This window comes from Rhinolophus sinicus, chromosome X, assembly GCF_036562045.2.
Source record: "Rhinolophus sinicus isolate RSC01 chromosome X, ASM3656204v1, whole genome shotgun sequence".
Lineage (NCBI taxonomy): Eukaryota > Metazoa > Chordata > Mammalia > Chiroptera > Rhinolophidae > Rhinolophus > Rhinolophus sinicus.
Genome location: NC_133768.1, coordinates 14920983 through 14942457, shown reverse-complemented (window position 1 = coordinate 14942457; position 21475 = coordinate 14920983). Strand labels below are relative to the sequence as shown.

At 43.7% G+C, this 21475-nt stretch overlaps 1 protein-coding gene across 9 annotated transcripts in view; it reads left to right on the top strand.

Moving 5' to 3' along the window:
* SH3KBP1 (SH3 domain containing kinase binding protein 1) overlaps nt 1-15924 on the top strand; it is a 321598-nt gene extending 305674 nt beyond the window's left edge. For all 9 annotated transcript variants that reach the window (XM_019755429.2, XM_074323349.1, XM_019755427.2 and 6 more), the window contains 5 exons: nt 793-902; nt 4553-4681; nt 8880-9151; nt 12481-12544; nt 13451-15924. In XM_019755429.2, the coding sequence (XP_019610988.2) occupies nt 793-902; nt 4553-4681; nt 8880-9151; nt 12481-12544; nt 13451-13492 (617 nt within the window). In that variant the 3' untranslated portion in view covers nt 13493-15924. The remainder of the gene's footprint in view (nt 1-792; nt 903-4552; nt 4682-8879; nt 9152-12480; nt 12545-13450) is intronic.
* The last annotated feature ends 5551 nt before the right edge of the window (nt 15925-21475 follow it).

Here is a 21475-nt window from a genome sequence, read left to right as displayed (position 1 = left end):
CCGTCCTCACGGTGTAGCCTCGGTATCAAGCTCTGTGTGTGGCACAGAGTAGTTGCTCAGTCATAATGGAGTAAACGAATGAGGAGACCTGTGACTGAAGAAGAGAATGTGTCCACAGAGTGATGCCTCTGGGAAGAGAATGGTGCTGGGCTCTATGAATTGTCTGGCAAGTAGAAGCTTGCCCTCCATCTCCAGGAGTTTATGGTCTAATGTTAGGCTGAGAGCTGATGGCCAGAGGGCCGTGGTACCAGAGGGGTAGCCTGCCCTGCCCTCTTCTACCGTGTTTCCCCGAAAATAAGACCTAGCCGGACCATCAGCTCTAATGCGTCTTTTGGAGCAAAAATTAATATAAGACCCAGTATTTATTATATTGTATTGTATTATATTATATTATATTATATTATATTATATTATATTATATTATATTATATTATATTATATTATATTATATTCCCAGTGTTATATTATAGTAAAATAAGACCTGGTCTTACATTAATTTTTGCTCCAAAAGACGCATTAGAGCTGATGGTCTGCCTAGGTCTTATTTTCGGGGAAACACGGTATTTTGGAATCAGTGATCAGTGTTCACATGTTAGCTTGTTAAACCAAGGAGGAAATGATTATTCATTTGGTTTGAGTCATGTTTATTGGATGACCAAAGGATGTAAACAGCCTCCTTACATGATGACGTTTAATCCAGGCGTAAAGGATGATTATTAAGGAAAATAATGTTATAAGAACCTTTCCTCACTCCTACGGTTGCTCTTAAAAATCTGTTTCCTTTTGTTTTAGACCTAGAAGGTTTTGACTCTGTGGTATCGTCTACTGAGAAACTCAGTCACCCCACCACAAGCAGACCAAAAGCCACGGGGAGGCGGCCTCCATCCCAGTCCCTGACATCCGTAAGTGTCTCCCCACTTCTCCACAGCCGAAACGCAGGAAAGGTTAGAGATTCTAGGTAAGGACTCTTCTGCAAGTGGCTGAGTTGAGGACGAGCGGGAGAAGGAGGTCATGAGATACACTGCTGACGAAAAGTGATTTCAGAGTCTTCTGGACTTGAGCAGCATTCCTGTTTGTTCTTCGTGTATCTGTCAGCAAGGTGGGCGCTCCCTCTTTCTTGTCTCTCCTCCCGGACTCATTCTTGTTGGAACCTGAAATGAAATTGGTAAGAAAAAAAAAAAGTCATGTTTTATGGTGGGAAGGGAGAACGAGGTTGGTTTGGTCTGTAAACAAAACAAAACTTGACTAAAGAAAGATCTGCCTCTGTACAGCGCTTGGCAGTGAAAAGCCTTTTTCTCCCAAAGCCCTGTTATCGGCACACCTCCACAGAAACCCATGCAGGCCTTCTGGAGAGTTTTATAAAAACATAGGAGACACCTGATCACATAGGAGAGAGTGGTCAGAACACTCCAGATAACCCATAGAAGTTTTTTTTTGTTTGGGTCATTTTGAATAACTTCTTTTCTCATTGGAAACACGTAACACATTATGGTACCAAATTTAAACAATGAAATGCATGCAGTAAGTTACTTGTAATCCTGCTCCCCAGAGCTAAGAACTGTTAACGTCTTGCTGTACCCTTGTCTTTTATTTAAAACTCTATTTGTATATATATAATTATTTCTTCAAAAATGGGATCACATAGTATATGCATTGTTTGAAATGTGCTTCCCCCGCTTACATTGTGCACCTTTCTCCCCAGTCATTGCACATTCTTCCGTAATGTCACATTTAATGGCTGCCTCGTGTTCTAACCTGTGAATACACGAGAGCTTATGTAGCCGGTGCACTATTATTAGACATTTATGTTGTTCCAGTTCTTCATTATGAACACTGAAGTGAATGTCGTTGTAGAAAAATCTTGATGCTTCCACAAGCAGTGTGTGTGTGTGTGTGTGTGTGTGTGTGTGTGTGTGTGTATCCCTCCCTCCCTCTCTTCTCTATCTATCTATCATCTCTCACATTGACTCATCCTTGTTGGGAATGCAGGTCTAAGGCCTTATGACCTTCACCCAGATACACCAAGGAATTAACCTTCCGCAAGTTTACCAGGACACTTTCTGTGTTTACCCCCTCACCTAATGGGTCATAATTTAGAAGAAAAAGAATGCCACTTCTTTTGCACCTCTTCTTTCATATCTTCTGAGTCTGAAAGTGTGGTTTAAGTCATCCTATTTTTCCTCTTGTATGAAACAGATCTATGTATTGACACCTTTTTGGGAGAAAAGTTGGAAAAGTGCCTTACTTTTTCACTCTTACAGAGAGTACTGTGTCAATACCACCTTCTTTGCCCTCTCCCTCTCACCTTCCCATACCTCCCCAACATGCCTCACGCACACACAACCTATGTAATTGCTCCTTAGTATCTCTGTATTTAACATTGTAATCCTAGCTCCCACATTTTCTCTATAAATCCTTCATCATGTTTGTATTCCCTCCAAATTCTTGCCAAATTTTCAGGACCTAGAGGGCCTTGAGGCATCCAGAATTAAATAGAGAGAAATACAAATTATCATCTCCCACCCCACCCTTGGTCCATACATCCCATGTCTGGCAGTTTGTGTATATTTTGGGGTGCAGGGAATGGTACCTCATCTTCACTCCACGTTTAGACTACACATTTGTTCATTCACTCAACAAATATCTATAGACATCTGTCTCCTATGGGCTCAGCTCTATGCCAGGTACCAAGACTGCAAATGGGAATGAGATGTACAAGGTCTCTGCCTGAAGGAAGCTTATGGTACAGTAACTCAAAAAGTTTGGCATTTTATATGGAGCAACTTTATCTGCAGACTTAAAACAACAGGATACATTTGTGCTTTAAAGAAGTACAATTATTATTCCCTCTTCCATTCATTGCCATCCATTGCCATATGGACGTTGAATTGATGTTTACTCTTCTTCCAATTAGCACTGTAGATTTTTCATAGCAAAATAAGATTAGTGGACATGGACATATTCCTAAAAAGCCATTGGAAGGAATGACTGAGGAAATGCACCAGTTATGACTCCCCAGCCTGGGGCCTTTCACCCTAGTTTGAGCTATTTATGTTTACAGAATTCAAAGAGCAAGCTTTGATTGGCAGGTCATGAACCATAGGTTATATAGGAGGAAACTGGCTTTTTAAATAAAATCTCGAAAGGATACAGGCATTGCAAGGTGGTTAAGCAGTTAAGCTTAGATTAATAACAAAGCTTGGTTGGTGGGTATTATTCTAGGAATTGGATTTTCAGATTAAATGAAGATTAACAAAAAAGACCTTTTAATTTTAAAACTTTGCTTAAAAATTTCCTAAATATATTAGGTTTCTGCCTTAGTAGAATAAACAGAAGAAAACGAAAACAGTATTTGTAGATGTGATTTTTCTATAATGGTGCCAAGTGGGGACTGCTTCCCCACCATCGCGGTAGAAGGCATAGAGATGACGCTGAATATGAGCTCACCCAAAGCAGTCTCTAGAGGAGTCTTCGTTTAAAAAGATTCCTTGCCCTCGGAACTCTTTTCACTTGTTTTGCATTTTCCTAAAATAGGAAAATTCTAGCACAGTAATCATTTATGACCAAGTGAATTCCAGTGAATTGGTTCACATTCATCCAGCTTTTTGACCGTCACAGTTCAGGCAGAAAGGGTAGGAGTGTTATCTCCATATTTTACCAAAAGATGCTGCCATTCTGTAAATATACCTTAGCAAAGATAGAATCCAGAATGGATGTTGATTGTCCATGCAAGGAGGGCAAAGATTTAGCAGCAGGTACCAAATTAGGTGTGAGCTTGCTGTGCTGGCAGGAAGGCTGTACGGGGGCTGTAGGGGGGCTATAGAAACACTGGTGACTGAACCACAGGCCTGGTGATCCCTTGTCCCTGGAAACAGTTTCCTCTTAGACAAGTCATTTTCGGCACTTCACTGTGCAGCAGATTTAGTGACCCCGGAAAAGGATCAGGAGGAAATGGAGGGAAAGCAGGTGAAAGGCAGCCTCCTCTCAACCTGTGTGTCCTTCCCCACTGGACTACTGTGTTTCCCCAAAAAGAAGACCGGGTCTTACATTAAGTTTTGTTCCAAAAGACGCATTAGGGCTTATGTTCAGGGGATGTCATCCTGAAAAATCACGCTAGGGCTTCTTTTCTGGTTAGGCCTTATTTTCAGGGAAACGTGGTATCAGCCCCGTGAGAGCAGGGACTGCATCTGGCGTGTTAAGTTCAGTACCAAGCTCAGTGCTTGGCACATGGTAGCAAGTGTTTCCAGAAAGGAAGAGGCTCTGAGGGATGGAAGGGGCAGGAAAAGATGGATGACGGATGGAATGACCGATGGGCATCAGTGAAAAGATCCCATAGAAATATCCCTGGTGTAGGAAATCTTGCTTCTTAGTCCCAGTTCTGCCACTATTGCTAGTGCACAGATAATAGCACACTTTCTGCCTCACGGGGTTATAATGGGGAGACAAATAAAAGTGTCAAGTGCTTTGAAAAGCATACAGCATTGTGTTAACAAAAGCTATGTCAGCTAAGGTGTAATTCTGACAAAAGCTTTTTTTTTTTGGCTTTATCCAGTCGTCCCTTTCAAGCCCTGATATCTTTGACTCCCCAAGTCCCGAAGAAGATAAAGAGGAACACGTTTCGCTCGCACACAGAGGAGTGGACGCGTCAAAGAAAACTTCAAAGACTGTTACCATATCCCAAGTGAGTGACCAGCCATGGTGTGGGCGTCCCAACAGCACGGGATCCCTGCCTTTTTGTATATGCTCTGATGATGAGTTATAAACCAAACAAGGATAAACAGTTCAAGCTGCTGTAGCAAAGTGATAGATTGGGTGGCTTATTAACAGAAATTGATTTCTCACAGTTCAAGAGGCTGGAAGGCCGAGATCAGGTGCCAGCATGGTCAGGGTCTGGTGAGGGCTCTCTTCTGGGTTACAGACTGCTGACTTCTCGTTGTATCCTCACATGGAAGAAAGAGGGTGAGAGAACTTTCTGGGGTCCCTTTTATAAGAGCACTAATCCCATTCATGAGGGCTCCATCCTCATGACCTAATTACCTCTCCAAAGCCTCACCTCCAAATACCATCACATTGGGGGTTAGGATTTCCACATATGAAATTTGGGAGGATACAAACATTCCGTCCATTTCAACAGATAATGCAAGTTTTTGTCATTCTTTACTGACGGTGATTACTTTAGTACCAAAATCCAGGAGACATATTACAAAGTCTCCAAAACTGGACAGAATCCCTGAGACACAAGTTCTAGTTGATGATTTCCCATGTTTTCTCTTGTGCTTTGATCTCCTCTTCATACTATTAACCACACATACACAAGTGCCCTTGCACACCACCACCACCACCACCACCACCACCACCATCACCATCACAACAGCCAAGACAACTTAAAAAGCCTAGAGGTGTCTAGAAACAATACATTAAATGTATTAAATGTTGTGCCCTTGGCCTACAGATCTTGACTTTTATGTTTGAAACTGGTAGTGTCGCAAATGATGGTTGGTAGCTCATGAATTTGAGTAACTAATGGGGATCTCTTTAAAGGTGATTTGGATTCATTTATTAAAAGGATAAGTTTATAGTCTAAAGCATTTTAATTTCATTGCACACCCAGGGGATAGTATAGCTATTTTAAGTTATTGGCTTATGATAAACAAAGAAGACATTGTTTTGCAAGTACATGTGGCTTATGAAGGATACCCTTACAAGTTCTGTTCTTCCTATGAATGTGAACCAGGATTTTAAAATTTGTGCTAAGAGAACCCACTCAATTGGAATTATTTTCTATAAACACTTGCAACTGCTTTCTGTCTAAAAGTAGAAAATTGCAATCATCTTTAAAGGCACTTGAAGCAGGAATTAACACAAGGAAATCAAAGATTATGTGGGATTTTCCTTCTCAGAGATTTAAAATTTTACATATATAGATTTTCTTTATAATCTGGTACAGTAAGCAAAAATATGATCCCATAAAACAAATCAATTCTCAAAACTGAAGCATTCTTCCTTTTTATAAATGGATCCCATTTGCAGAAATTGGATTTAGACCTGTTTTTTCTGGTGACTAGGTATACCTGTAGTCGTGTTCTCTCTGTCATCCCTGGGCTGTTTCTACAGTGACATCTACTGGTGGGCACTGGCTCCTCATGGCTCTGATATCTACATTTCAATCCCATTTCACTTCCCTGCAGTTGTCATGCTGTTTATTGCTTCTAGAAATTCCACTTGAACTAATTTGGTGAAAGTGTGTGCGTGTGTGTGTGTGTGTGTGTGTTTGTGTGTGTGTGTGTGTGTGTGTGTGTGTGTGGTGGCCTACAGCCTGTGAGGACTTAAAAAAGTATTTGTTAGCCAAAATGTGCCAGAAGAGCAGGTCATGTCGGAAATGCTGAGAAGTGTTTATTCCAGAACTGCCTGGACATCAGTGAGTGTGAGGATATTGGTGGGTTGGGGGCAGAGGTACATGAGGACTCGGGATGCGGAAAAGTATGAACCCAGAAATAGGAAAGAGATGAAGAAAAGGACAGGAGAGCATGAATTTTCAGACTCGGGCAGCCAGTCATGGTACCAGGCTTGAGGGTCCAGCTGATGTGGGAGAGGATTGAATCCCACTTGTGCCCGTTACTAGGCTGTGAGACTTGGAGAATTTCTCAGCCATATCCCTGAGCTTCCGTTTCCTGCTCGGTCACACGTGTGTGCCAACTGATCATCATTTCAATTGTCTAGCTGACGTCCGGTATGGGACCAGTGCTCCATAAATGTCAGTCCCTCTTCCCTCTTACTAGAACTCTTACAAACAATAATCACGGGATGGCAGATCGCTGTCTCTGGCAGCAGAAAGCGTTCGTTTTTCCTCAATGGTAACTTGGCAGAGAAAAGACGAGCAGGGAGGCTGGGAATGATAGCCCATCTGCTTCTGGCTCACTCTGCCCGGTCTCTCCCTCCAGCACAGCCTGACTCCAGACTCTGCCTCCTCACTGTGCCAGCCAAGCCCCTTCTTGGCTCCCGCCCTGGGCGCCTGCTGCTGGAGGCAGTCCCGGCTGTGTGGTCCAGCTTCACCACCAGTGTCGACTTCCGCCTGTCACTTCCCCTCACCTCCCAATGTCCTCCCCACCTGCTTACATCTCAGCTTCCTTTGCTACCGCCTCCTCCCCTAGGCCTGCCACGTGCCCTTCTTTCCTCCTACCCATGACTCCCAGTGCCCTCCTGGCTTCGTCAGGACACATTTCCATCAAGTCTCGTCGGCCTGTCTCCTCCGTCTCCAGCCTGGCCCTCCTCTGGCTCTTTCCATCAGCATATCATCCAGCTCAGGGTCTCCCCCCTTTTGAGAGTAAACAAAACCCTTCCTTAATCCTGTCTCCTCCCGAGGCTTCTCTGTGAATACACCCTCCCTCCCATCTTCCTTCCTCAGCCAAATTTCTGGAAAGAGAGTTCTAAACTTGCAAGCCACACCCCTCACCTTCCGGTCAGGCACTGAGAGCCTTGATCAGGTTTCAGTCTCCCTTGCTCCACAAAATGGGCTCCCCCAGTTTTCCTCTCAGCACCCTTGACCCACTTATCTAACCATTTTTCCTTCTGAAAACTCCTCTAGGAGACTTCCATAACCCAAGCTCCTTTTCTAGTCTGACTTTGCCCCCCTCTCACCACTCTGTCCCAGTCCTCAAGGGCTCTCCCTTCCCTCTCCACCTCTCCAATTTGGGAAGTCCCCAGCTTCCATCATTGAGTGTTACCACCCCCATGGCTTCTTCCTCTGACGATTTCTCTGGCCCACCTCCCTCTTTCAGTTGTTGGCTCTGCTCACTAGACATGTCCCCTTGGCTATCCCTCAGGCTCCTAAAAGTCACTGTGTCCAAAACAAATTGTTATCTGGGCCTTCAACCTGTTCTTCCTCCTGTGAAAGGTACAACCTCACTGCCTAGCTCCTCTGTCCCCACCCTTGGTCCATCCCTGCCTATGTCCCTAGGTCTGTACCTCCTCCTCACCCCCTGCAGCCTGTTGAGGAACACATCGCCATGGGGTGCCTGCTCCCTGAGGGCAGGGACTGCATCTCTTGGTTGGATGAGCCTGCCATCACCACATCTCTTCAAGCTGTCTTCTCTCTGTTCTCTTGACACCACCTCTGTCAAACCCTCACCACTTCTAGCTTTCATTGTATGAGAGTCTCCCAGCAATTCTCTGGCAACCTTTCGGTTCTTCTGCAGCCAGAGTGCTCATTAACTTGGCACGCAATCTCTGTAACCCTTTCCACAAGCCCTTCCACCTCCCCAGCTGTGGCTCTCCCACCCTACGTCTCTCCTGCACCCTCTGACACTGTAGCCCTGTGAACAACTGCTTCCCGTGAGTGCGTTTCACTCGGTTTCCTGCTCCGAGACCTTTTCCCTCCAACCAGCCTTCCTCTCCTGGCCGCCTCCAAGTCCTCCTCCTCCAGGACAGGGCTGTCAGCTCCTCCCAGATGCTGTCCCTCCGGGATGGTTGATCCCTTTTATGTACTTTGGTGGCTCTCTATGCTTCCCTGCCTATGTGCAGTCTTCCCCCTCATCTGCAGGGTGTTGGTTAGTCTGTCTGTCTACACCTCACTGGGTTCTAAGCTCCTTGAGGACCAAGCAAATGTTTTGCTCCCTTGGAGTTTTCAGAGCCCAGCAAGTAGGTGGGCCTCTGGACATCTACATTAAACAGCCAGGAATTACCTGGCCAGAAAGGTGTTCAGGTTTAAAACACACAGTGGGGAGGCACTTCAAGGGGGGATGCCTGCACCAGGTTGGCCCTGGGTGCTTGTGGGTGAGGGAATGAGTGAGGAGTATGTGGTGGGGGGGCAGTGATGTAGATGGGGGGGTTACTAAACACGAATCCCTGGTCTGAGGCCTCTCTGCCCTCCCTTATCACAGGTGTCTGATAACAAAGCACCCCTGCCACCCAAGCCAGGGACCATGGCTGCAGGTGGCAGTGGTGGGCCAGCCCCTCTGTCCTCGGCGGCACCCTCCCCCATGTCGTCCTCTTTGGGACCATCCGGACACAGAGCCAACTCCCCGTCTCTGTTCGGCACGGAAGGAAAACCAAAGATGGAGCCTGTGGCCAGCAGCCAGGCAGCCGTGGAGGAGCTAAGGACACAGGTTCGCGAGCTGAGGAGCATCATTGAGACCATGAAGGACCAGCAGAAGTGAGTGTCTGGGGCGCCTTCTTCAACCGCCTCCCGGGTTGCTCTCTGCTGGGCCAGGGCCTAGTCTGCAAGCCTGGGTCCCAGCCGGCCCTGAAGGGTGGGCTGGCCTCCCCGGTGACAGTGGCAGCAGGGTTGGGAGGGAGTATGAACCTCAGAGGCTTCATTTAGCTCGGCTCCATGTGTAACTGGACCTTCTGCATGCAGGAAGGGCACGGGCTGCCTGAGGGATGTACAGGGAAGAGTCAGTTAAAGGGCTGACGTGCTCCGCAGGCTGCGAAAAAGAAAGATCTTTAAATCCCCATGAAATGCATGTGTCACTTCTTAATAAGCCCAACAGCCAGCTTTTCCTCTAACATCACAAAAATTGCAATTTCTGCAGTCAGCTGCCCAGTGTAGTAATTGGCTTACATTTAGGGGCTGTCATGTATGAAAAGATGTAGGGAATGTTTAAACCCAAGACTTTACATTCAGCAAGATGTTCTCCCCGTGAGACTCAGGGGGCTCGCTCCATCATGCCTACATACGTGCTCTCTCTGCATCTCTAATCCTCAAGGAGCACTTAGTTGGGAAGAAAGGCTTGTAAGCAAACATAAATATCACATGTAAATATTACCCAGGATGCCGTATGCAGTGACAAACTTGCTGGTAAAAGGATTGGAAGTCAGGAGGTACTTATCTGAATAAACTGAGGCTCAGAGAATTTAAGAATCAGCTCTTTCTTGGGGGAACGGGGGTGGTGAGGGGAGAGGTATCTCCAGGAAATGTTACCTGAGGAAGATTTTGAAAGACGATCTAGGATTGCCAAGAGCAGAGCACTCCGGCAACGGGAACAGCGTGGGCGGGTTCATCAGCTCGCAGACCAGCCCCGTGGGTGATGGGTCAGCACATCCCTGGTGCCTGGCCTCCTGGACGGGGAGGTGCCCAGGGTTGTGGTGGGCGATGGGGTCAGAGACCTACAGTCACGCCCTCAGGAGGATGTCCTCGCATCTGCCTCCCCGGGGACACAGGGCTGGAGGGCCCTGAACTGTTTTTCAGCCACACACTTTTGGGAATCATTGGATTAAACAAAGTTAATTTCTACTCGGAAGGACTGCTCAGAGCTTTTTCTGTACATTGGGAAGATGGAAAAGATGGCATACGCAGTGTTTCCCAAATGTACTTCATCACAGAGCCCTTGTCTTCTAGAGCATTCTAGGAAGAGAGTTCTGTGGAACTCACTTTGAGCATTGTGGCTCTGTTCAGGTTCTGTTCCACTCAGACTGGAGGTGTCATATGAATTTGAGGTCCCTTGGACTTACCACCTACCTGGAAGGGGCCCGTCAGATAAATATGCAGACTGGCAGGATGGAACTAGAGAAGGTCTCCTGGGGCCAGCCGTGCTGCTCCTAACTGCTTAAATTCCCCAGCTGCTATCTGGCTCTGTATAGTAGAGGTTTGGGTACCTAAAGGCCCCTTCCATGTCCAGGTGACATTAGTCCCCTGCCTAGACAGTGACCCCACACCACAGGACATCCCAGAGCACTGGTTCTCAGCCTTCTGAACCAGCTGACCTGTTCAGAAATTGAGTCAGACGGGCCTGGATCCAGGGCTTCAGCCCTTGGGGCCCTCTGAGAGGTGCCTCGAACCTTCTTGATTGTCTGAAATCTGAGTGCAGAATCACCAGTGCTTTGGGGCTGCTTCACCCCACGTTCCTCTCTCCCCTGTGAAGCCTGGGAGTGGTTGGCCAGAATTGTCCTTCCCCAGCCAACATCTTGAATCAACATGTGACAGTGGCCCCTCTCCAAGGCATGTCTTCGGCCGCCTTCCTTAGCCTGGCCCTTCCTGCCCAGGGTCACTGGGTCTCCACCCTTGCTCTTCGTGTCACTTCTTTCTCAGCCTTTGTGTCACTTCTTTCTCAAGTCTGCCGACTCCCCTCATCCCCAAGTGTGGTGGTTCTCACCTCCCTGCTTCTGCCCTGGCTCTCCTCCATCAGTCCCCCCATCTCCCTTCCTCCTCGTGGACTTATGCCCTTTTCTACTAGTTCAAGACTTAGTGACTTTCTTTGCACCGCCTTCTGCAACTAACTCCCCCACGTGGACCACTCAAGACTTTGCTTGCCATAGGCTTCCTGGAGTCGTTCTGTTTGCCTAGGACCTCACCTTCTACTTCTTTTCTAAGCCCTAAGTGGTGCCCACTGAGATAGCGGTGTATAGAGCATGCTTGAATAAATACAGGCATACCTCGCTTTATTGCACTTCATGGACGTTGTATGTTTTACAAATTGAAGGCAAGACCGTCCCCCAGCAAAAAGATTATGACGCACTTTATTGCGGTGGTCTGGAACTGAACCCACAGTATTTCCGAGGTCTGCCTGTAATTGAATCACACGGGTCAACGTCAGAGAACCCAACATGTTGACAACAGTGTTCGGACAGTGGCCCAAGTCTAGGGACCATCATTGGTGCTGATCTGAAGTGAGCAAATGCAATATAATTTCTGCCTTATTTGTTGTGCTGTTTCTGCATCCTTGTTTTTTTGCTTTTCCAATCCAGTTTGTAAAAGTACAGATGTAGAGTGGATGTTTGATACCTGAAAATGGAGTACAGCTCTCTGACCAGAGCTGGGATGGTTGCAGTGTCCTAACTATAGAGCCCTGAGTTTGCAAGATGATTAGTTTTGTTTCACTTCACTACTTAAGATTGGAAAGGGCGTCAGACTGTGTCCTAACTCATCTCTACTTTCTCCATGACTTGATTACCATATCATTAGTTCAGTTATTTTACCTCTTAAGTTTTCAGATATTACTATTTGTAGGATTTTGTGAGAATCCATGAAAACATACCAGTAACCTTTTATTAATTTAAAACTCTGGGAAAGCAAAGGAAATATATATGGAATGATAAAAATGTCTACAATGAAAATGATTATGTAAGTACATTTAAAAGACAGCGATTCTATAATAAAAGGATAGTTTCCGGTCAAGATGGCAGAGAGGGAAGACGACAGAATATGAGCCTGGACACCTGGAGTCTCGTCATTGAGCAAGTCAGGCCACCTCTCTAAGATCCCAGTTTCCCCATCTTCTCCTTTCAGAAGCTTGGACTGAGGGACCTTAAAGGTCATTTCCGACCTGCTCTTTGATGGCTACATATTTTGGAAGCTCAGAAATAATGGCAAGCCTTTCTGTCTCTGACAAATTTTAAGCAATAACAATGCAACGAAAATATAATGTTCTGTCCACATTTTCTTTTTAAAAGGGTCAGATGAGTTTTGTAGCGATAAGAGGCTTCTTATCTCTTATTGGGGAAAGTCTGGGCTTTTGTTCAATTTCATTGCTGTTTGCTTTTCAGACGAGAGATTAAGCAGTTGCTGTCGGAGTTGGATGAAGAGAAGAAAATCCGGCTTCGACTGCAGGTGGGTCCCTCGGGGTCCTGCTGCCTGGTGGGAGGCTCAGTTGGGGGTGGGGGGCAGCATCAGGGCTCTATTTTGAAACTAAACGATTGTTACGTCTCTGCAGATTTAGGCGTGCTTCCTATGGCACTTTTCTTAGAATTGGATAGGCTCTCTTCACATCCTCTCCTGGGATCCAGGAAGTTTTGGGGAAGGGAGACATTAGGGAATGTGCCCCCGATTGGGTTTCTCATTTGGAATTTACCTGAAACATGTCCTCTGGGGAGGTCCCCCTCCCCACCCCACCCCCCTGTCTCCAGAGGCCTCATTCAGCACTTGGATTTCATCTTGTTACTTCTTCCTGGTGCCCACGTCAGTCCTGCCCGGGCATCAGAGCCCTGTCCCCCTCTAGCCTCTGATCCGACCCAGCCATTACCAAATGGCCAAAGGGAGACTTCCAGCTTTCACCCAGTTGGTGCCCTAGGTGGCAATTAGGATCCATGCTGTTTAAAGAAAGGATAGGTAACTGCTTGTCATCACTGTGGGGGTGCTGATAGACACCCCCCCACCCTGGGCCCAACCACAGCTGCCATCCAACACTGCCAGGTGGTCCAGTGTGTCACGACAGCCTGCGCTGCCTTCTCGCCAGGAAACTGGAACTATTGCTGCTTTTGACAAATTTTGGGTACTGGTAGCGTGAGAATGAAAACAGCCTCCATTTCCTAGTGCATTGCATCTGTGTGCCTGTTCGTTTGGGGTTGTGTCATTTGTGGCATTGTTACCAACTTTAAATTCACATGTCCTTTTACCCATTTGGCTCTTAAAATTGTCAGGTTGATAATTTTCTTTCAACCAGGTTGATTATCTTTTAGTTTCTGTCAAACCAGCCAATTCATTATGATTTTGTTGGCTCTTGTTTTTCCTTTATAGATGGAAGTTAATGACATAAAGAAAGCTCTTCAATCAAAATGAATACTTGATAAATGAAATGTTGCATTATTCATCCTGAGTCTAAGACTCAAATTGTCCGCCCCAGCCAAAATAACCTTGTGCCAAAAGATTAAAGATTTGCCTCAATATGTCCCTGTTTGAAAGATTAGCACAAAAGTCTTGATAGCACAACACAAATTCCATCCAAGAGGAGACTACCCCATGGTCTAGTCCTGGGTCTGGCACTGGTTGTGACTTAAACAGAGCAAATTGTGCTAAAGGCTTTTTTTACTATGAGATCTCATGCGAAACGAAAACTCAGGCAGTTTAGTCCATAGTGGTACTATTTTGATGATATTTTCCATTAATAAAATGTAATTTCAGATTATTCGTTTACAAGCTTTATAATTTTATGATTTTTTAATCGTGTTTTGTCACAGATTCCCCCAGTATTTGTATTACACATAGTCCGGAGCGAGCGTCCCATTCTTTTGCTGCAGGCGGAAAGCTGCCTCGCTTTATGTCCCCTCTAGGAGTCTATTACATATGCAATTTTAGGTCCAACCCATTCTTCCCCTGCCAGCAAACCCCACCATCCTGAGATCAATTTTAGCTTATATATGATGGTATATTTACAAAAAGAGAAAGAGAAAATCTGGTATTTGCAATGATCTGTGCCTTCTTTTTACCATCCTCTTGATTGGAGCTTTTGTGATGCAGCTACCATGATTCAAAAAAATAAAAAAATAAATTTAAAAAGTTTGGTTTTTTTTTAGCCGCTTATCAAAGTCCACTAGAGGCCACTGTCTTCACAGCTTCTCTCCCCTAGCCAAAGGTCCTCAGAGGAGACGGCTGTGAAGCTGCGCGTGCTCTGTGGTACCAGCTGCGACTTTTAAGTTCTCCTAGTTTTAGGTTGTTCATGAAACTAGAAATGTCACCCCTGCTTGATTTTTCATCAGCCAAGTAAAACCCCTGCTTTCTGTCCTTTGCACTTTTTGCGTGAACAGAATATGCGTTATTAAAGCAAAAATAAATAAAAGTAAAATGCAAATGAAAACAAGGGGGGGAAGTTGTATTATTTCCTGCACTGGGTTATCCGTGTGTGTTATTGTTTAAACTGTACTCACATAATGTCATTTGCCTCACTCTCTTGTAACCCCTTCCTCAGGTCCAAGGGAATGGGGCGGGGGGAGGCTCTTGTTAAAGTATAGCCATTGGATCTTTCTGGCATTTATGGAATTGCTTTTTCCATCTCAAGGAAACTGGTGTTTGCTTGTCCACTTTATCTTTGTAGCAAATGAACAGTTCAGCCTTAGACTATATAACTGTTTTCTCATCCTTAGCGGAAATAAGGGGCATACTGTATTGCAAGATTGTTTGGGGATTGGGGTGGGGGTGGGGTGGTCCCTTAATGGCCCCTGATGATGTTTTATGTGTTTCTAAAAAAAGCTGCTTTGTCTATTTCCTGAGTTTTAGAGTGAACTACTAAACATTAATAGATTGGCACAACCACGAAGAATGAGAGCTGATAATACTGAAGGAGTGATGCAAAAAAAAAAAAAATCACCACATGTTATTGATCATTGGAAGTATTACAAACAAATGTGTCTTCCTTTCTCTTTCTCCCTCTCCTCTTGCCCACATACTTAGCTTTGCTGCTTGAGGCTGCTACTTCCTCCAGAGTATTTATAGAGCCCAGACACCTGTTCTTCCAGGGTTAAGGAAGGGAGTTAAGGGAAGGGAGTGTATAAAGAAAGAAACCTCCCAGCCTTCATTCCCATGTCTGGCATATTGCCTTTTCAGCAGCCTTGCTCTCAGTGTGCTTGGGGCCACGAGCGCCAAGTTTCCAAGGGTAGCATAAAACATTCCCGTCCCCCTTGACTGTTTCTGTGTTAAACTTGAAGGCTTCAGAGATTTTCCACCACCTAATATAAGAATGAGGATTGGATTCTTTGACGTTTGGATTTCTCATTTATTCATCATGAAAATCCCTAATGATATAGTTTTATATAATGTGTATACAGACTAGTATTGTTAATAACTAAATTGAGAGGTTGGAGTGCCCTTGTGGGGCACTGGTGACCTGGAATATAGAGGGCTGTCACCTTCCCTTTGTAGAGGCCACTGGCTTTCTTTGTATAAGGAGAGGGAGAAGCAATTCTAGAAGGAGAAGTTGGGGTATCCAGCTTCATTACTGCCCTTTGGGCTAACCAGCAAGAAGATTCTACATCATGGAACTGGACCTTCCACTGCCTGAACAGCCACCATCTTTACTCTTTACAAAATGGACCCGTCAAGAATATTGAAAAGCTTGAAAGTATCACTTTTGAAACAATTATTTTGCATTTAGCATGGACTCAACCAGCATCTATGGAGATTATTTTTTTTGCTTCATTTTCTAAAGTTGTATTTAGAAAAGTCTTAAGTATTGTGCTTTGTAACGAAGATGATTAAAATGAAATTTTGTGAAAATATTTTTGGTCATAGTTGTCCTGGTCCAAGAGGAATGATTTGGAATTCAAACCATTTTTGTCCATTTTACACAATTTGATTACTCTTATAGAAATGTCTTCAGAGGACATGGGATATAGTGCACCCCCACACACACCTATCTTTCCGAAGTGAACAGAAATAGTCCATTAAAATTTGTGGTTGTGAATTCCATTTTTAAATTGTTGAATGTTATATTCATATTTAAGCAGAAAACTCTAGTTAGGTCTAAATTCTTTTTTAATGTAAAAATCATTAAGTTATCATTCAAATAATTGTGTAAAGCCACTTTTATTTATACAGAGCCCTCTAGACAGCATACTCAAGTACATGATTTGTTTTCTCCCATAAAGACAGCCTGTATCTATTACCACGTGTGTGTCTTTGGTTACTAATGGTGGGGTTTTATTTCCTTTCATAACCAGCTCCTTGATGGGAAAAACTACAGGGTGTATAATTTATTGCTCACAGTTGCCACAGTCTGTATAAAAATAATCCCTAGGTCCTATAAAGGCCTTTGTATTATAACCTGAGGTCATCATGGTCTCCTTTTTTGTATTAGATTAGGTTTTAGTCCTCGTTATTTTAGCACAAATTAATATCAGGATGTTTTAGCATGCAGATGCCTTGGTGAAAAGCTTGTTTTCTTTGGTTTTATACAAATGAGAACTGTAACAAAGCAACATGTGCATGGGTGATCGGTGTTCAGCATGGCTGATCCCAACAGAGAGAAGGGAGGCATGGCGATTATGACCTAAGCCTGGGCAGGAAGATGCCATTCCTAAAATTAGCTCTAATGAGGGAACACAATGGCCAACACAGAGAAAACTCTTTCCCAGCCAAAAATAAATGTTCATCGTGGTGTAAGGACAGAGAAGGGGGTCATGTATCGTAAGGTGGTGACCCACTCACTGTCATTCCTAGTTCTGTTCCTGGATCACTGAAGCTTGGTTCCCAACACGTGGAGTGGAAGGCGGCCCCTGAAGCCCAGGAGGGTCCATGAAGTAGATGCTGGTCCCTGAGAGGTGGTTTTATTTCATGCCTTTTTAATTGATTCCAAATTGGAGGGACTGGGGGGGCAGCCCCTTCCTGTAAATGACAGTGTGTGCTCATCATGTTTGTGAATTCAGAATCCACAGTAAACTAGGCTATTCCTTTTTTCTTGTTGGAGCAACAGGTGGTAAAAATATTTCAAGCAAACAACAGAACAAGGTAACCTGTAGGTTGTAGCTAGAATTTTCTGAGGAAAAAAAAAAACAGAAAGAGAAAAAAACTGAACAAAAGAGGAGAGTTGAATTCCTGGAAAACCAGTTTCATGGGGCAGTTCTCATCAAGTGGTAAGAAGTTTAGTTACATTATGCAGATACAGCGATGTATTTAAGTCGTAAATGCCTCCCTTCCCTTTCACCCCTGTAGAATGTTACTAGTAGTTCTTCAGAAAACTACGATTTGTTGGCAAGCCTTGAGCTCTTTGATGGAAAAGTGCCTTGGACATGCAAAACTTCATTATAGTTTCTATTAATTAAAAACAAAGTTTTAAGGGGTTTACAAACCAAGTTTTAAACTAACCAAGCTGATAAGGCCATCCTGAAGCCAAAGAGAAAAAACATAAAGAGATCAATAACATTTCCAAGGTTATTCCTCAAAAGAAAAACAGATGTCGTAGGAGAAATGGAGTGAATTCTCTTCAAGCTTCATGATTATTTCCTAGCCTGAATCTCAATCTGAGAGAACTGAGCGCTTGGCTGGGGCTGAAGCTCTGCTGTTGAATGCTAAAGGGAGGTAGGTGAACACGGACTGGACACTTGTATGAAACACCCACCAATCCCCCTGCCTTGGTCCCGGGAGCTGCTTAAGAAATGTTCTTGTTTGCTCTCAATCCGGGCAGACTCCTTGGAGGAAGTGAAAATGGAATAAGGAAAAAGACATGGATTGAGGGAGGGAGAAGACTCAGAGGGAACTTTAGGCCTGGAGGTAGAATTGACCTACTTTTAAAGGAATGTAGTGCTGAGATTCTGGGAGGGGGGAGGTGAGGAAGTTGAAACAGAGGTGGAGCTGAGGATGCGGGCCTTCGAGGTAAGGGGAGCCCTCCACGTGCTAAGGATGTGCCTGTTGACAAGAGTCCTACCAATGAATCTTCTAAGGTTTGGAGAATCAGAGTTAAGACTGTGCACTCAAATGTAGAACCCAGTCACCTTAAGTATTTTTAACTAACATATATATTTTTCTGATTATGAAGCTATTAGGTTACTGCAAAAGTAATTGCGGTTTAAAAGGTTAAAAGTAATGGCGAAAACCGCAATTACTTTTGCACCAACCTAATAATATCATACCCAAAGTAGAAACTAAAAACGATGAAGAGAAAGGCAGAAATTATCCTAATCTCATTCAGATATAGCCTTTAATTATTTTGGTGTCTCATAATGGAGGTTATTCTGTGTATATAGTTTTGTAGTCTGCTTTTTATACTTATTATGATCATTTCTTTGTCATTAATTGTTTTCACAAACATGATTTGTAATGGCTGCATAATATTCTGCCTACAGATATGCCAGAGAGCATTTAACCAGTCTTTCTTGAATATGTTTCTTACAATGTGCCGGACACCATGATAGGTGCTGAATGCAACGTGCTCCTGTCCTCATGGAGCTCAAATGGGGGGAAGAAGACAGGTAAGCAGGCAAGTCTTGCACAGTCTGAAAACATGAGCAGAAAGAAGTCCAGGGGCTTTGAAACTGCAGAGGAGAGGTGGCAATGGAACCTTGAGGGTGGGGAGGTCATGGAAAGAAGGGCATTTTGGTTAATTCTAATTTTTTTATATTATAAAGCTGTGATGAACATCTTTGGGCATAAATCTATGTCCCCATTTCTGATTTATCCTTAAGATAATTCCTAGCAGTGGAGTGTAAGTGTGAATTACCTGAGATTTTTAGCAAAAATATTTTTTAACTTGGTTATAAACATAGTTGAATTAACATTAGTATACAAACATGACTAACCAGCCATCTGCCTCTAAGGTTATATTCTCCTAAACCTTGCTGGTCGTGAGGTCTGGATCTCTTCCTTCTGGCTAGTCACATGCTCAGATGTCACCGCATCAAAGAGGCTAGGCATGCAAAGCAGCAGGAAAATATGACCCACGATCAGGAGAAAAATCAATAGAAATATCCAGGAATAAAATAGATAATAGTATTAGAAGACAAGGATGTTCAAACAGTATTTTAACTATATTCCATATGTTCAAGAAGGTAGAAGGTACACGTGGGACAAGAATGGCACCCTACTGGGTGTCACCAGTGGGTGGTTGATTTAGGGGTGACAGAACTGTCAGTTCACAGATTGCATGCTCATGCCTAATGACTTGTGGTCTTTCCATCCCTACCTATCTATAAGTAACACTCTTGTTTGTTCCATCATATATTCCATCTGTAGCGTGTCTTAGAGGAAAATAACAATTTTTAAGACGTTTTCTGAAGTCCACCTTTTTCTCACAAGCTATGAGTACTTGCTTACTCATTATGTATATTTAAAACATCCTATGAGTTTCACTTGTATTTCATAAGCTAGTACTTCATGTACAATCTATGCTTAATAGTTCTGATGAGTTCCATCCATCCTATTTGTTTTTCTTGTATTTTATGGCATATTACAATAATCTATGTCCATACAATACTTATAGCATCTATACACAGGTACATCTGTCTATAGCCCTCTCTCTCTCTCTCTCTCTCTCTCTCTCTCTCTCTCTCTGTATCTGTATCAAACATGACAGCAGGGACTTTGGCTGTGTTGTTCACTATGATAGCCTCAGCCCCAAGACAGTGCTTGACACATAATAGATGCTCAATAAATCCTTGTTGCCCTGCAATATATGTTAAAGATTTTCTACCAAATACATATGATATTGTGCAATGTGGTTGTTTCTCTTTTGTCACTATTTTCTCTTGGCCCTTGGGTACAATAAAAAAGTAACTAAGCAACACTGAAATGGCAACTAAAATATTTTTTACAAGGTTGAATGAGTCAAAGAACTAATTAGTTTGACCACACTTGGTATGAATAACCAGCCTAAAGTAAAATAAAGGAAAATGCCTAGATTTAGTCTTGCTCTGTAGCTACAGTGCCTCTACTCTACTGGTCAATCCACTGTTCTTGTCCAAATGACACCTCTTTGTTGGGGCAAAGTGGTTCCAGGAAGTGCGCTTAGTAAGGGGTTAGAACAGAACAATTGTTCAACTAAACAGAAAAGACTAATCCAGCATTTGGCAATTTTCTCCTCAGTGGGGCTACAGCGGGGTAGGAAGGACAAAGAGAGCAGGGGCTGGGGCATGTCTCAGGTGTGCAAATTACTACTGGAGACAAGGAGAAGGTGGGCTGTGTGTGTGCCAACGCCACCTACAGGGAATGCGCTTGTTAGCTGGGTAAATGCTGGGCTCTTTACTCAGCAGGATTTGTGTTTAGAAGAGGATATTATTCAAGAGAACTCACAGCTCCTGTATGTCTTATTTAGTCAGCAGGTCCCTAATGAAAGACGGAAGGAACACGGGATGATTGAAGTGGGGGTAACAGCAAGACACTGGCAAGCACTGTGAAATGGGCATGTTTGCCCTTCTGAGGCTGTGCCATTCATTGGAATAATCTCTGACAAACCAGCACATTAGAAGAATTACTATTATTATGCATTACAAGGTTACAAAGAAAATGTGTCCTTTGTATAATAGCATCATATTTAAAAAAAGTCTTAGAACAGAGGTATTGAAAGTTTTCCCTAGCTTTCCTCTTCCCAATTCTGGCCTGTGTGTTTTTACAGATGTCCTCAGAGCCCATTTTCCATTCATTGGCCACAAAAGAGGGTACATATTAATGTCATTTGTGAAGTTCCTAATTTCTACCAGGACTGGAATTAGGGCAGGATTTCTTCAAAGATTTATACTGGCAATTTCTGCTTTTTGGGGGAGTGGGGTGGAGGAATGGACTGTATCATCATCAAAACATGAAGAAAAGCCAAATGTTGTTTTATAAGGTAAATCCTATCTGGATTGTGTCAAAATGGCTTGTGATGTGCTGCGAAGGATACCATCAAGAAAGTGAAAAGACAACCCACAGAATGGGAGAAAATATTAATATTTGTAAATCACGTGTCTAATATATAAAGAACTTATATAACTCAATAATCAAAAGACAAATACCCAGTTTAAAAATGGACAAAGGATCCGAATGGACGTTTAGAAGTTATGCAAATAGCAAATAAGCACATGACAAGATGCTCAATAGCATTAATCATCAGGGAAATGCAAATTAAAATCACAATGAGATATCACTTCACACCTACTAGGATGGCTATAATCAAAAAGACAATAAGAAGTGTTGGTGAGGATGTGGAGAAATTGGAACCCTTGTGCACTGCTGGTGGAATGTAAAATGGTGGAGCCACTTTGGAAAACAGTGGCATTTTCTCCAAAGGCTAAACATAGAATTGCCATATGACCCAAAATTCCTATTCTTAGGTATATACCCAATGACAAAGGAAAACCT